This window comes from Myxine glutinosa, chromosome 5, assembly GCF_964187855.1.
Source record: "Myxine glutinosa chromosome 5, kmMyxGlut1.1, whole genome shotgun sequence".
Lineage (NCBI taxonomy): Eukaryota > Metazoa > Chordata > Myxini > Myxiniformes > Myxinidae > Myxine > Myxine glutinosa.
The window spans coordinates 24,192,289-24,209,803 of record NC_136265.1 but is presented as its reverse complement, the minus strand read 5'-3'; the positions used below and the strand labels follow the sequence as shown (position 1 = coordinate 24,209,803).

At 44.1% G+C, this 17,515-nt stretch overlaps 1 protein-coding gene across 1 annotated transcript in view; it reads right to left on the bottom strand.

The window, feature by feature from the left end:
- Positions 1–17,515, bottom strand: part of LOC137427839 (uncharacterized) — a 30,191-nt gene continuing 12,676 nt past the window's right edge. The window contains exons 3-10 of the mRNA XM_068117602.2: positions 12,149–12,256; positions 10,979–11,425; positions 6,451–6,587; positions 6,283–6,366; positions 4,886–5,445; positions 4,213–4,588; positions 3,125–3,891; positions 1–2,905 (exon numbers count right to left, since the gene is read on the bottom strand). Of these exons, the coding sequence (XP_067973703.2) occupies positions 2,335–2,905; positions 3,125–3,891; positions 4,213–4,588; positions 4,886–5,445; positions 6,283–6,366; positions 6,451–6,587; positions 10,979–11,425; positions 12,149–12,256 (3,050 nt within the window). The 3' untranslated portion in view covers positions 1–2,334. The remainder of the gene's footprint in view (positions 2,906–3,124; positions 3,892–4,212; positions 4,589–4,885; positions 5,446–6,282; positions 6,367–6,450; positions 6,588–10,978; positions 11,426–12,148; positions 12,257–17,515) is intronic.

Sequence of the window (17,515 nt, the reverse complement as noted above, 5' to 3'; positions counted from 1 at the left end):
TTGCAGAACAAAACAAGTAATTGTATTAATAACTCTCACATACACAATAATAACACTATTAAAGAAAGTACAATGAAAATGTCACTTGCATCAAATGAACAATACATACCATGGTACCATCATTCCCCAATGCTCTCAAAGCAATAAGCTCACGATACGCCAAACGTCAGTGGAATGTAACGTTCCCCAAAGTCCATGCACGGATCTCCACGCTGGTTGGAGCTCGAGGTCGTGCAGAACGGCAAATCAATAGGCAGGTATTGGCACGACTCTGGATGTGGAGTTGCGAGGTGAGAGGTCAATATGGGAATTGAGCCGATAGGTAAACCAACGGCAATCAACACGATGAGGTCGATACGGAAATCCCAACGGCAAAACAAGCTGCACCAAGCGGACAGCCTCTTCTTCGTCAAGAACAAAATGGCGTATAGGCCCGTAATGGAGGCGCTTGATTTCTCCAACGATGACTCACACTTGGTGATAAAACCTGAGACGCAGGTTTAATTGCACTCGCAATATATGACGATGTCGCAGACAATCCCTTTCCCGGGAAGCCTCAACTCATTCGTGACCTATATCAAAAAAAGTTCGCTCGCAGCCTTGACGCGATTCACGGCTGTATCTCTATCATCGCCGTTCTCCTCCTTCACCTCATTCTCCTTCCGGTTCTTTGCCGCATTTTCCTTTTCCCTCCACAAACATTTTTTACCTTTTACTAAAGTCATCTCCATTTCACACAAAAATCTTAACAACAATATTACCTGAAACTAAAAATCCTACAAGTATATAATAACAACAAAGGCGGAAGTGACAAATCCGTAACACCAGGGTTGTGCATCTGCCCGTTTGCTTTCTCCGCACAGGTTTTCTTAATAGCTTTCCGTCGCTCTTGATTGATCACAGGGGAGGTATCCACAATCGAACCCCTCTTCCCAGTTTGGCTCCTCAAATGTTCCTGGTTCTTTGATTTCTGAATAAACGATTTATTACACATCATGCATTACAGATGCACAACCCTGGTGTTACGGATTTGTCACTTCCGCCTTTGTTGTTATTATATACTTGTAGGATTCGATAGGGTACCACGCAAAGTATTGACATGGGCATTGAGGAAGTTAGGAGTGGAGGAATGGTTGATCAGAGTAGTGATGGCAATGTACAAAAGAGCGCGCACAGCTGTAAGGACGAAGGACGGGAACAGTGGTGAGTTTGAGGTGAAGGTGGGAGTGCATCAGGGGTCGGTACTAAGTCCACTACTATTTGTAGCTGTGATGGAGGTGCTGGCTCAGAACGTAAAGGAGGGTTTACCGTGGGAGTTGTTGTATGCAGATGATCTGGTGTTGATTGCGGAAAGTATGGATGGACTGAAGGAAAAGATGAACACGTGGAAGGAATGTATGGAGACAAAAGGTCTGAAGGTGAATATCGGAAAGACGAAGGTGATGGCAAGTGAAGTGGTAAAGCATGTGGTGAGGTGGAAAGAACTGGGAAGTGGCCCTGTGCTGTGTGTCGGAAGGGTGTCGGAGTGAACTCCATTCAATGTACAATGTGCGCTGAGTGGATTCATCAAAAATGTAGTGGTCTGAGAGGGTCATTAACCAGTGTGCCAGCTACATTCAAATGTAAGGTGTGCACAGAGGGAGCTGCAGATGGAGGAAATGTTGAGTTGGATCTTGGAGACGGCGTGAAGCTGGAAGGTGTGAAAACATTTTGCTACCTCGGAGACATGCTGAATGGAGAAGGTGGATCAGACTCGGCAACGGTTGCTCGAGTGAGATGTGCATGGAAGAAGTTTCGGGAACTGAGTGGCGTGCTGATGATGAGGGGAGTGTCGTTGAAGCTGAAGGGAAAGGTGTATGCTGCATGTATGAGAAGTGTTATTAAAGGTGGGCGCGATTCGGAAAATTTTAAGTCCGCTTACCGCTTATCCGCTCCGCCAGCCCGTGTAGTCCGATTCGCTTATCCGCTTCAGCGGCCGAAAATCTTAGTCCGCTTACCGGTTATCCGCTTATATTCGATTTTTTTAAAGCGCTTCGACGTTTTTAAAGCGATTTTTGACGTTTCTAAAGGGAATTTAATGCTTTTTAAGCCTAAATAGCCATTTCTAACTACTACAAAGACAAACGAAGCTTTTAAGATCAAAAATATACATTTTTATTTAAATAAAATTTATTCAAAATTTATTGAAATAAAGTTTTCCACTCGACTCTACTCTACTCTACAGTTAATTTAAATATAATTTTAATATATGCAAGTTACATTAAAGAAAAATCAATTTGCCCGTCCTTTCTTTGACAAGAGAGTCTACTAGTCAACAGACTAGCAGTCTGTTGACTAGTCCTCGTCTTCCTCCTCCACCTCGTGGGCCTTCTTGAGGATTTGGAGGTTGCCCTTCATGAAGACGAGGGCCTCGAAGTTCGGTGCAGCCAGGGCCGACCTCTTAGGCCTGAGGATGTCCGACCCGTAGCTGAACACGCGCTCGACCGAGGCAGAGCTCGGGAGCGGCGTGTTATGCCTGAGAAATAGAGTTACCCAAGCATCACGGAACTCGAGCGGGAAGAGATTGGGCGAGAGCCCCGGGTTCCCCCTCAGCGGCTTCCTCGACCAGTTGTTGACCTCTTCCCTGATCTTCTCCTCGAGGTTCTCCTCCTGCTGCCCCTCCTCCATGGCGAACAGGTAGTCCGTACTGCTCGAGCCGGGCTGGGGTCCCTGCTGGGGGGCAGGGTCCAGGTGCTCGTCAGGCAGGACGAGGGCGAGCAGGTCCCTGATGAGCTTGTCCCTCACCAGGTCGCAGATGGCGTCATTGTTCTGCCTCCTGCAGATGGCCCTGACCGTGGCGAGCTTGTGCTGGGGGTGCAGCGCCGTGGCCATCAAAAGGTCCATGTCCACGAAGAGGTGGCTGAACCTGAAGTAAAAGAAAAGTTATAAAACAAATGTCAAATAATTTCAGATTTGTAAATTGAAAAATTAAATGTCATTCAACTGATTTTAATTCATTTCAAATGAATCATTAGACCGGCAAGGATTTTTTAATCATTTAATAATAATATAATATAAGAAGAAAGAAGCACTTATTAATTTTCAACTCGTTGCGATAAAATATAATAATAATATAAGAACTAACCTGCCGTCAAAGCCCTTTGTTCCCTTCCTGGCGCAGGACGGCTGCTGGAGGAGGCTGGCCACCAGGTTCTGGGCGTGGACGATGCTGCCGTCGATGGACAGCGCCTCCAGGGAGTCCTTGAGCACCTGGAGGTGGGGGAGAAGGCACCCCATGTAGGCCTTCTCCTCGCCCTGGAGTACGTCTAGGCAGGCGGCGAGGGGGGCGGTCACCTTGACGTACTCCGACCAGATCTGCACGTCGTCCTCCGTGATGTGCGGCAGGGGGTGGGGGTGCTGCCGCTGACAGATCTGGTTCAGGTTGTTCCTCTTGTGCATGTCAAGCACCTCGGTCAGCAGGCACTTGTAGGCGTCGTGGCTAGAGTTCCACCTGGTGACGCCGGGGGTCACAAGCTTCTTGCCCAGGGCCGTCTTAATGTCATTGGCGATCACTGTCTTCCTGTTCTGGGCGTTCCACAGGCCCTGGGCCTTGGCGGCCGGCTTGGTGAAGGCCGGCCTGGGCTGGGCGCTCCAGCCGGGCACCTTCTCGACGTCCCTGGAGGCCAGCAGGTTCACTGTGTGTGCCGCACAGCGGCGATGCTTGGGGACGTGCACCACCTCTTCCTGCTGGTCCACCTCCTCCAGGGCGTCCACCACGAGGATGGTGTTGGTCTGCACCACCTCTGGGTCCACCTCCACCACATCTAGCTGCTCGTCATCGCGCCCGAGGGCCCCGTAGTGATTCAAGGCGCTGATGTAGTTGGCGCCGTTGTCAGTGGTGGTGCTGACAACCTGAAAAGCAAAATACTGTTTTAAAACAAAGTTTATTTTCATTTTTCACTTACAGTTAATATTAAAAGTTTTAAAACTTAAAATGAATTGTTTTAGCAAAATATAATGTGTATTAGGTGACGTATTACTGTAATACGTCACTTAATACACATTATATTTTGCTAAAACAATTCATTTTAAGTTGCCTGAATAATCGAATTAATCTTGACTATTATATTTAAACACTGTCATAAAAAACGCATACTTTTATTGTTAATTGTAATCTATTGAAAATAAATTTTGTAAACAATTTTAAATTCTAAAACTACAGAGTTTACACACCTTTCTTTTGATGCCGAAGTCATCGTGCAGCTCGGAGATCGCCTCTGCCAGGTACTGGCCCGTCTGGCTGACGGTGATCTCCTTGATCCCGAGGACGGCGGACTGCCTCTCGAAGGTGACCCTCTCCAGCCAGGTCACCGTCATCCCCAGGAAGGCCCTGTTGCTTGCCGACCAGCTGTCGGCCGTGGTGGCGACGAACTCCTGTTTGGCGAGGAGGTCCGTCAGGTCGGCCTTGGCCTGGTCCCCCATCGCCCTGATGTCCCGAGTGAGCTTCCGCCGGGAGGGGACCTTGAACTGTGGGCAGGCGTACGCCCACAGGGCCCTGTTGTGCTCGTTGTCTGTCTCCGAGGCGGGCTTCATGCAGCCAATGAAGGACCTGAATTATATATTATATCAATTTATTATAAATTGATATAATGAATGAAAACTCTTAACAATTTATATGTCTCATATAAATTATTTATATGAGACATATAAATTGTTGAAAGATATTTTTGAACAGTCAAAAAAACTTTAACATTGAATTTATAATTATTAACGTGCCTCCGATTGAATCCGATAAATTCCGATTAAATCGGAATAGAACGGACCGATTTATTCCGAAGTTATTAATATATTCTTACTTTAAGTTGACAAATGAAAATGAGTTTAATTAAAATATAAAATTACCTACCTATAGTAAAGGTCGAGACACTTCTTCTGGCTGAACTTCTCCTTGAAGGTCTCCTCGATGCTGGCCTGCCTCCTGGCGCCGGCCATGTCCTGGAAGGACTTGTGGCGGCCGCGTCTGCTGCCGCCGTCGAGGGCCGCCTTGAGGTCGTTGTGCTGGGCATCGTGGTACCTCTGGTAGTGCACCTTCAAATTTGAACTTGATCCGGGCTGGGCTTTGAGTGTCTTTGAGCACTTGGTGCACGTGGCCTTGCTGTCCACGACCTTGAAGAAGGGGGCGATGTGCCTCCACTTCTGGCTGAGGCTGGAATTGTCTGTGTCCATTGTCACGTTGATCTCAGCCGACTCGATTGAGTCCAGCGACATCCTGCTCTCGCTGCGCGCGAGCTGAGGGGTCAGGGCGCAGATCTCCTGACTGTCCTCCACGTCCCCCATCATGTTGACCGCCGGGTTGTGGATGTCGCTGTGCTGGGACTGCTGGTTTGCGTCGCTCGTGTGCCTGTCCCTGGCACTGCCGCTGGGCTGGAGAGTCAGAAATCTCTCCATCTTGACGTTATTGCCGCTCTAGCGTCCAATAAAATATTCAGTTTTCACTTATTATTCACTTAAATAAATATTCACAATTCTAGAGTAACGGCTCAGGCTAACAGCTGATTTGGCGAATCGCGATGCGCTTTAATTTTTCGGTAGTCCGCTTACGCTTATCCGCTTCGGTTTCCGGGGGTTGTTCCGATTCGCTTATCCGCTTTGAAAACGTTAGTCCGCTGCAGCGGATAAGCGGACTTTCGAAGCGGACCGCCCACCTTTGAGTGTTATGATTTATGGGAGCGAGACATGGGTAATGAACGTAGAGCAGCAACGAAGGTTGGAAAGGGTGGAAATGCGAATGGTTCGACGGATGTGCGGAGTATCGTTGAGAGAGAGGAAGACAAATGATGAATTGCGAAAGATGATAGGAATAGAGCCTGTGATTGATGCTGTGAAGAGAAACAGGTTGAGATGGTTTGGTCATGTGTTGAGGAAGGATGAAAGTGACTGGTTGAGAAGAGTGATGGAAATGAATGTAGAAGGAAGCAGAGGACGGGGAAGACCGAGAAAGACTTGGCTAAAGATGGTGGAAGAAGAAATGCAGGCAAGGGGGTTAACAAGGAGAGATGCAGAAAATAGGGCAAAATGGAGAAGATTGTCATGGGGACCGCAAGGCTAACCCCCGCTCTAGCAGGGAAAATGGCCTTTAAAATGCATGTATGTATATGTATGCATTTGTGCAGCCTTTCACCAGTACAGGCCCTCTTGTAATTCTGGGAGTTGGATTTATTCCGATAAAATATATTGCATAAGCTGCATCCGGATGGTGTCTTATCATCATAAACTTCATATTACATAAATCCTCAAATGTACCTGATGGATTGAGTTCTGCCCAGATGTATTAATGCACCAACTACACATGTCCGGACTTGTCACGGTCTGTGTATTCATGTACACCTGAGGGTCAGAGGAACAACTACTTAATTTATTGCAATTCATGCCCTTGTGTGTCTTTCCACAAGTGTCAATATTCACGTATACCTGGTCAAGAAGACATTTCTGTTCGCCATCCTTGGATTTCGCACGATGACTCCTCTGGTCTTGCTGCAGATATCTCTGGGTGAAGGTATGAACATTCTTGGTCCAGGAAAACATCCTGAAGTTCGTCCTTGATTTCTCTGAAGATCGTTCACAGAAAGAGAGTCAGCGTGTGTTTCAGAGAAATATAAAAACAACATCAACACAATGATATGGATCTTAAAAAGAAAGGAAGGAGAAAATTGCAAACTTCACTTGGAAATCAATTTATATTTTTGAACAAGACTATGACATGAAGGTGGTCGGATGTGGAAAGACATAGAAAAGTGCAAAGTTAATGATAAGTTATCTCACCGACAAACAATCGGGAACTCTCCAAGGTACTAAAAACCTGAGACTTTCACAATCACCAGCAGGAAAGTTCAACCCACCAAGCAGCTGTGACGTTCTGTATAACACCTCAAAGACTTTCCAAACAGAACAAAATAATTCAGGAATTTTTTCCTTCATGTTGTTATGAGTGAAACAAACTGTGAAGGTTAATTATCCTCTCTAGAGGAGAGGGTATTGCATTTGGATCCGTTTGTTTGTCCGCAGAGAATGCACGTACGTGTATTAATTACATTACGCCCCTATACAACTTTAGACCCCTTGAGACTGTTAAGACCCATACAACCCTTTCAGACCCCTAATACCCATAAGACACTGAAGACCCTTAGACCCTTTAATACCCCAAGACCCTGGAAGACCATATGACCATTTGAGACCCCTAAGGTCCCTAAAATACTTAAGACCACTTAGATCCTTTATTACCCTAATACCTTTCAAGAAGCCCAATACCCTTAAGACTCCAAAATCCCTTCAGACCCTTTCGAACCCTAAGACCCTTTAAGACCCCCCTCCCCCCCAAGTCATTTAAAACCCTAAGACCCCATAGACCCTTTTCTCATCATTTCCAAACTGAATCTTCATTAAATGGCTTTGGCTTTCTTCCTTTAAAAGCATATGAAATCATTTTAAAATGCATTTCAATCCATATATCTCCATCAGAAATACTACACCTGTTCTTCTTCTTCTTTTTCATAAATAATCATTTCTCTTGTTCTTCTTCACAAAGCTTTTCCAAAATTCTGTCAGCCCAGCCTCTGTCCACCAAGTCCACTAACCATCCTCCCGCACGTATAGTTCCACGTTTCTCCGTGCTTTCATCAAATGCTCCCTCTCTCTTTCTCTCTCTCCCACAGATTCCTCCCATGTCGTTTTCAATTATCCTACCCTTCTTCGCACCCATGGTACACTAAATCCCGTGTTGAAGCTCTGAGACAACCTTGCCTTCCCTTCCTCGTAGGCAAATCTAACCAAAGGCCATCTCAATGCATTCCAAAACGTCTGCAACAAGTGTACGTTCACTCTCAGGAAAGCCAGAAAACAACTTTCAAACTTGTTTCCCTATGCTAAAACCTGGTAGCACCTTGAAAAGTCTGTCCCTGGCATATGCTCCCCCTCTTTCCCTTCCCTTTCTTCAAATGGCACCACAACCTACTCCACTCAAGAGAAGTCGAAATGCCTCAATTCTAAATTCTACGTTTGTTTCCAGATCTTGTTTCCCCGACCCCTCAATCGACACACCCTTCCCTGTTGTACCAAACTCCTCCTGGACTTGTGTCTTTTGCACCTGAGACGTTGGAGAAGGTTCTTTCAACTTTCTCTGCTACTGGACTGGACGGCATCAGCACACGTGTCCTAAAAATCTGCTCTTGCTCTTACATACTCTTACACATACTGTATCCTCTCTTACATACTGTATCCTCTCTCTGACCTTTTCACGCTTTCATTTTCCCTCGGTCATCTTCCATTTGTTTGGAAATCAGCCAAAATTACTACATTACATTAAAAAACGGTGCAAAAACGGATTCCCTTAACTACAGATCTGTCAGCTTACTTCCAGTCAACAGCAAGGTCATGGAATCCATCATCATAATTGATATGAAATGCTTCATTTTCTCCAACAAGCTCATCTCAGATCATCAATTTGGTTTCAGACGTGGTCACTCCACCTTGGACATGCTGCGTCTACTCACCCAACAATGGATGGAGGCCCTCAATGTCAGAGATTAGATCAGGACCATCTCTCTGGACATACGTCATGCTTTTAATGCAGTCTGGCATTCTGCATATGGCATTCAAGGCCAACTCCACACGTGTATCGCTGACCTCATCTACTCTCGTAGCCAACGCGTTGCTCTCAACAGAATCCTTTCATCTCTTCTCCCTGTCAAGGCTGGAGTGCCCCAAGGCAGTCTTTCTGGGCCCAGTCCTATTCCTAATCTTCATCACTAATTTATCTGACTCTCTGGAAAATCCCCTTTATCTATTTTCTGACGACTCTACACTCTGCTGTGACATCCCTCATCCTTCAGACAGGCAGGCCACAGCCTCTTCCCTCTCTACACACCTTGACAAAATCACAAGCTGGTCAAACAGTTGGAATATGTCTTTCAATCCTGACAAATCTCACACTCTCACTATCTCTCTCCGAAAGGACTGATTGGCAACCCAAACCCCATTTCCATCTACTTTCTCAACAATCCTCTTGAGGGGAATTTCAGTCAATCAAACTCATGGGTCTCATTATATCAGCCATGATCTTTCTTGGAAAAAACACATTTCAAAGTTGGCCTCCAAAGACAGCCGGCAACTGGGCATCCAACGTTGTACAAAGTCCTTACTTGGCACACCTGAACTCCTATCCATCTACAATATCTTCATCTGCAGCTTGATGGAGAAATGCTCTCTCCAATGGGCTGGCCCCTTGACACATCTTGCTCAGCTTGATGCCGTGGAAACTAAGGCCTTCATCATCATTGGAATTTCACGTGATGAAGCTGAGTCTATTGGCCTATCACTTTGCAATCTCTGGCACGTCATCTTCTGCCTCCATCCTGGTCTTGAACCCTCTGCTCTTTTCATCCTGATCCGTTCAGTGTACTAGCTCTTCCACGAGCCTCGACAATATATATATATATATATATATATATATATATATATATATATATATATATATATCAGTCACTATGCGACCTTCATATCATCAGTGGAGAACCGCCAGCAAGGTGTCCCATACAGCTTCTGCTGCACCTTGCTGGGAGCGATAAGCACCGCCTGCCACACGGTAACGTTATCTCTGGTATCCACTCATCATATGGAGTCGACCTGGTTGCGGTTGGGAGTTACTAATAATGGTATCTGTAATCTGGTTCTCCAACCTAATGAGCGGACAACATGACGTCATCGCCATGCATGTCCGCATTGCCTGCAAAGCTCCAGAGGAACCATCTAGCAGTGCGTCATTACGGATTATAAATTCAGATACTGTTACAAGTGCATGCAAAACTCAGTTACCGACCTGGTTTCGCCCTTGTTGGGGCTTCATCAGGGCAACGCAGTGAGGCTTCCATACACTTGTAACTCTGTGAACCTTCGGTTTTTATATCAGTCACTATGCGACCTTCATATCATAATTGTATCATCCCCCCCCGCCCCCCCCCTCCCCAACAAGGGCGAAACCAGGTCGGTAACTGTGAGTTTTGCATGCACTTGTGACAGTATCTGAATTTATAATCCGTAATGATGCACTGCTAGATGGTTCCTCTGGAGCTTTGCAGGCAATGCGGACATGCATGGCGATGACGTCATGTTGTCCGCTCATTAGGTTGGAGAACCAGATTACAGATACCATTATTAGTAACTCCCAACCGCAACCAGGTCGACTCCATATGATGAGTGGATACCAGAGATAACGTTACCGTGTGGCAGGCGGTGCTTATCGCTCCCAGCAAGGTGCAGCAGCAGCTGTATGGGACACCTTGCTGGCGGTTCTCCACTGATGATATGAAGGTCGCATAGTGACTGATATAAAAACCGAAAGGTTCACAGAGTTACAAGTGTATGGAAGCCTCACTGCGTTGCCCTGATGAAGCCCCAACAAGGGCGAAACCAGGTCGGTAACTGTGAGTTTTGCATGCACTTGTGACAGTATCTGAATTTATAATCCGTAATGACGCACTGCTAGATGGTTCCTCTGGAGCTTTGCAGGCAATCCGGACATGCATGGCGATGACGTCATGTTGTCCGCTCATTAGGTTGGAGAACCAGATTACAGATCATATATATACATATATATATATATATATATATATATATATATATATATATATATATATATATATATATATATACAGTATATATACAGTGGAACCTTGACTTACGAGTTTAATTCGTTCTGTGACGGAGCTCGTAACTCAAATTGCTCGTATCTCAAATCAAATTTCCCCATTGAAATGCATTGAAATGCTATTAATCCGTTCCAGCCCCCAAAAAACCACACCAATTTTTTTTGTTACGTGTTTTTAAATAAGGAAAATGTACTTTATAAATAACAAATAATGTATAAACAAGCACGACCTCGTATATACTGTACATAATAAAAGACAATGTAAAGAAATAAACTGGTTTTATTAAGTGTATTTACCTTGAAGATCAGACGAAGATGCTGGCGGAGGTGGAGGGGATAACTTTTGCCTTTTTCTTTTTGATGTTCCCGCCGTCTGCTGCACCAAATCCCCGTAAATGTCTCGTGCCTTCTCACACATGATGCTCTCGGTCACGGTATCTCCTGCGAGCTGCTTCTCCGTCAACCACACAAACAACAACTTCTCCATGTCTTCATGGATAGAGGTCCGGAGCTTTGAAATAATCGTAACGCCCTTGGCTGGCGTTATAGCCTTTATCGACTCCTTCTGCTTCAAAATCGTACATATCGTAGAAGTACTACGATCGTACTGCCTCGCCAAGTCGACAACACGCACACCTCGCTCATGTTGTTCGACGATTGCGTGTTTCATCGCCAAGCTCATCATCCTCCTCTTCTTCTCAGCACTGCACTTGCCACTCACTTTCTTAGGCCCCATGGTTAAAACTAAGAAATTTTCCAAAATAACCAAAATGCAAAAACAAAAATGCAGCGCTATACGACAGATACTGTACTTGCACGTCAAGATAACCACGTGACCGGAACACACCTGGCGGCGTAAACTCAAAATAACCTAAATGCGAAAACAAAAATGCAGCGCTATACGACAGATACTGTACTTGCACGTCAAGATAACCACGTGACCGGAACACACCTGGCGGCGTAAACTCAAAATAACCAAAATGCGAAAACAAAAATGCAGCGCTATACGACAGATACTGTACTTGCACGTCAAGATAACCACGTGACCGGAACACACCTGGCGGCGTAAACTCAAAATAACCAAAATGCGAAAACAAAAATGCAGCGCTATACGACAGATACTGTACTTGCACGTCAAGATAACCACGTGACCGGAACACACCTGGCGGCGTAAACTCAAAATAACCAAAATGCGAAAACAAAAATGCAGCGCTATACGACAGATACTGTACTTTCACGGAAAGATAACCACGTGACCGGGTGGCGAAAGCTCGTAACTCAAATCTCGGCTCGCATCTCAAAGCAATAAACCGCCCGAGCGACGGCTCGTATCTCGAAAAACTCGTAAGTTGGGGCACTCGTAAGTCAAGGTTCCACTGTATATATATATATATATATATATATATATATATATATATATATATATAAACCCATCACAAAGAACCGTTCAAGCCTCATTGTACTCACCATCGACAGAGAGAGAATCTTCACTCATTTCCTCCTTCACATGGACACCATTTGATGTTGGAAGTGTGCTACCATGGAGGTCCCCAGCTTCCACTGGACCCGTTTCACCTGGACAAAATCAAATGTTAGCCGAGACCAGGGTCTTGATGATTGACTACAATTATTGTTATGTTGGAACTGTATGCAACATGTCACGCTGCATCCAGCGGAGGCACAAATTTGCAATGTTTTTTTTTTATACTTTACATAGTCGAGGCTCGTGGAAGAGCTTGTACTAGTACGCTGAACAGATCAGGACACAACAATACAAAAGGAACCGTTGAGAGAGAGAGGGGAAACACCAACAAGGCAAAGAAGGCAAAGATAGATGCAGACTTGGACAAATAATTATAGGTCTGGGGGAGGAATAAGGAGAGGAGAGGATGAATGCTGTGGACAAGATGGATGTCAAAGGAAAACTGGATATTTTGAAGGAGAAGGGAATGGAGTGGGGTGGAGGGGGAGGTTATCGAGGGTAGAAAAGATCAAGATTTTCGATGTGGGGAAGACTTGGTGTTGGTGAACAGCTGTCTTGTAGATCTGGAGGGAAGAATGAGATTGAAGAGGGTATTGAAGGTGGTTCCACAGATTAGGCTATGAGCCAGACCCCCAAATTGGCCGGTCGGTACCATACAGATGGAGTAAGGCTCATTGTGATTTTTAGCAAGATATATGTCCCTAGATATGAAAAAAAAGCGATAGCAGTGTATAACTCTCGGCCATCTCTGTGTTATCACCCGAAATATTATTATACGCCCGCTTCGCTTCGCCAAAAAATGTGATATTTGCTAAAATTGGAATAAATATGTTTTTAAGGACCACAGAGTGCCAATAATTTTCATACTGGATGCCAACTAATATAGTAATAGAAATATAGAACATTTGTGGGGGTTATTTATCAAATTTTTGATATAATGACAAAAAATATGTTAAATTTAGTGAAAAAGTGGTCGAAATCGCTTCGAGTTCAGAATTCACATTGTACATTTTTGTCAATATTTCAAAAATGAAAACTCCCAGAGTAACATTTGACCCCTCAAAATCTTCGCAAAGAACCACTGCAGTGGAATATATCATTACTTTGTAATATGGTGGTTGTTTGGGGCACATATTTTGGTAAAGTTCAAAATATGTTCAACCATACCCCCTAATTTTGATATTATAGGTGCTAAAGGGTTAAACATTACTGTATTTGCATCTGTATTACCCAACTAAATTGTTATTTCCTTTTGTCATTCCAGGTAATGTGGTGGTGGTGGTGTTAGTGCTTGCCCAGTATTGCTTGTACAATCGCAATGGAAGAACAACCAGAGATGAGGCCGAAGTGCCAACTGGAAGACATTTGCATCATTCACAAGGAATCACTGAGTATTGATCCAAATGAACAACTTACCAGTCCACAAAGTAATGATATATTCCAATGCAGTGGTTCCTTGCGAAGATTTTGAGGGGTCAAATGTTACTCTGGGAGTTTTCATTTTTGAAATATTGACAAAAATGTACAATGTGAATTCTGAACTCGAAGCGATTTCGACCACTTTTTCACTAAATTTAACATATTTTTTGTCATTATATCAATATTTTGATAAATAACCCCCACAAATGTTCTATTTTCTATTACTATATTAGTTGGCATCCAGTATGCAAATTATTGGCACTCTGTGGTCCTTAAAAACATATATTTATTCCAATTTTAGCAAATATCACATTTTTTGGCGAAGCGAAGCAGGCGTATCATAATATTTCGGGTGATAACACAGAGATGGCCGAGAGTTATACACTGCTATCACTTTTTTTTCATATCTAGGGACATATATCTTGCTAAAAATCACAATGAGCCTTACTCCATCTGTATGGTACCGACCAACCCCCTTGGCTCATAGCCTAGATGGGAAAAAAGAGGAATAAATTGAGTGGAGGTGAGCGGTGGTTCTGGATTTAGACAGTTTCACTAGGAGGGGTTGCTGCTGGACCCCGTGTGTCCTGCAGATACCTGAGAGAGACAAAGTACGGAGAGAGCAGAGGGTGCAAGCCTTGATAAGATGCCAACACGTTTTACAGGGGGTTTCAACAAGTTTGAAAGCTCATTCTTGAGATTGGACAGATGTTGTTTTCTGGCTTCCAGAGAGTAGACACACTTGTTGCGGGGTTTGTGGAATGATCTGAGGTTGGCTTCAGTTGGATTTGCCCTTCAGGAAGAGAATGCAAGTTGTTTTAAAGCAACTGCTTCACCACAGGATTCAGAGCACCAAAAGCGGGAGGATGGGTAAGTTATCTGAAGATGAGATGGGATGAATCTGTGCATAAGGGAGAGCAGGTTTCTGTGGAAGAATTCCCAGGCTGAATTAATGTCAGCGGCGGTAAATATAGGAGACCAGTCCCAATGTGTTACAAAATTAAATAAATATCGATAATTTTTTTAAATCGCGAATATGTGAAGCTTGAATGTAGAAGCACGTCACATGTTATGAACTGCAAATACGGAGGGTCCACGATTGTTGGGACCGACTGTATTGTAATTGAACATACACTCTGTGAAGGTAAAATGTATTTTTTTTTCTATAGAAGGAATGTCATATTAAATGAAATTAAATAATTAATACCTTATTTTTCCTTCCACAGGAAATTGTTTCAGAAATACAAGATGAAAACACCGTTTTTGCTAAAACAAGAGGTGACATCATCAATTTGTGAGAACCTTTTGAACGACCAAGACAGAGCATACCCAGAGTTTTACATTCAGCGCATACTCACCCCAATCGGTATAAATTCAATATGGAACCTAAAACATTGGTGTATCTTCCTGTGTCAGGAAAAAACCATACACAGAGTAAATTTTAGAATCTCTGACTAAGAAAATTCTTTGACAAACACAGGTTAGAGTCAAGGGAAGGGAATGTATAATGATGATAGAAAAACAGAAAATAGTTTTGCCATGGCAGTTCCGCTTAAAGGTATATTTCGATTTTGTGATTATTCGTTCTCTATGGGAGTGGCAGGAAGGGTCATTCCTTTCTGGAGTATATAGATTACAGTCAGGGGTGTTGAAGGAGGCGGGATCAGGGGGGGGGGGGGGCGGGGGAGTCGCTGCCTCGGGACCCAAGCTTCTGTATTTTTTTTAAACAGTAGAGTGAAAAGCGGAGGCTAACCCCCGCTCTAGCAGGGAGAATGGCCTTTAAAATGCATGTTGTTGTGTTGTTGTTGAAGAGTGAAACCCCTCATTGTCTCATCCTCACTTCCTCATCGTTAAATTTAACCCCCGAAGCTGATTTTGCTTTCCTTTTTGGCTTTCCATCCGGAAACAAAACAACATTTACTGCTGTTAATGACACAGTTTCAAACTTTACAGCAAATGGTTATTAACCAGAAATGTGCGTTACAAAGAAATGGGTTTGTATCCTCTTTGTCAAAAAAAATTATTAACCGTCTTCTCAAAATTAATAATGGGAGATGCAATTGTTACGGATCTCAGAGACGGCACTCCCCTTAGCAAGGGGGGGGTTAATCCCCTTGGCCTGTTAAGCTGGCCGTCTCTAGTCCTGGTACTTATAACGCTCCTCCGCGGGGTGAAATTGGTCAGGGTTATTGGTCAAGGTGTTCTCCCGAATACCTTTACCAATCCCTCCGCAAAGCAGGGAGACAAGTACCGCTCGAACCACGGACAAGATGGTATTTGCCGAGCGGTTTAGCAATCCGCGATTCGAGCTGTTAGCAATCGACTAACCCGATTCTGAGCGTTGGCCAAATCATGCCACAGGTACCAATGGGGAAAAGACTAAAGCGACCGGATGAGAGGAAGCCAAAGAACCAACAAGGGTAAAGGAAGAACACAGGTTTATTTCTATACTAAAAGAGGAAACGAAAGAAGGGCATTTACAAGTACAAAAATCCTAAAATAAAAATATATGAGTCAAACCAGCCTTTACTCCATAGGCAACCACCTGATTATGGCGGTTATTGCACGCATGAGATGGAAGAGACACGAGGCATTTGACTACATGAAACATGGGTTTAATCCACAACCCAAATCAAGAACACAACAAATAAAAATGTACAATAATGATTTGTAATTAAATAAGCGCTGACTGAAAATAACTAAAAGCCGGTCGTGTTCCCTCGCCCACCGCATCACGGTCGCTCCGCCTTTCCTGGGCGGGTCTTTACTGTATCATGTCCAGGGAGCATGCATAACTTGGCCGGCGATGTCATACTTGGCCGGACGTGCCGGCAAAAATGTTAGGAAAGGCCACAGAGGGTTTCACGCACAGGGGAAATTAACCTTAAACCCCACTACTAATTAATACGTCATCATCCCTCGTATGATGAACATTGAAACACCACCTTGAGCTACATTTTCCCTGCTTCGTAATATCGAAATGCTCATACATGCCACACAGTCCATACTATTTCTATACAATTCTACCTTTTCTACTGTATTCTCTTACCTACCCCCATAAACGTAACAATACTTTCTCTCCACCCCTTCAGAATTTCTTATTCTTCATAAATGTTCCTGAACAGCTGCAGCAAGAAGTCACCACCCTCTTCACCCAACACCATCCACACCTCAGCAGGTATCTATCTCATCTGGTGCAACTGACTTACGATTCTTCATTCTCATTAATGCTCTCCCTACCTCCTTCTGGAAGGTTCTTGTTATCCCTTGGTTAGCAGCAAGTTCTGCTCTCTGAATTATTGGGTTCTCCTCATTTAGTAGTTTCTCAAAGTATGTTTTCCATCTCTTCTTTATCTCCACATCATCTCTCAGCACTGTGTTGACCTCATTTTTGATCAGTCTTATCTGGGAGATATCTTTGGATGCACCGTCTCTGGCTTTCACAATTCCAAATGTATTTTTTATGTCCCTCCTATTTATCCATATCATCATACATCCATCTGCATTCTGCAAGCTTGTGCCTTTGCCTTTTCCACCACTTTCTTTTTTTATACAAGGTGTAGGCTCGTGTGAGATCTAACACATAAAACATAACCAGAAAACATAAAACATAATAAAGGGAGCAGGAGACAAGTGGGGTTGGGAGGAGAGGAGGTGGAGAGAGAGAGAGAGGAAATCACACAAGCACAACAGTAGAGAACAGGGACATCGATAGATCTGTGAAAGGGAGAAGGCTGGGTGGGGTTGTGTTGAGGGGGGAGAGGAGAGGGTGCACGATAAAACAACAAATGGACACTACTAGGATTTTCAGGAGAGAAAAACGGGATTTGAAAAAGGTGGATTTGGTGTGTATTAACAGGGGTAGAAAAGATCAAGGTTTTGAATGTGGGAAGATAAGAGATGGTGGTGAACAGCTGTTTTAAAGACCTGGA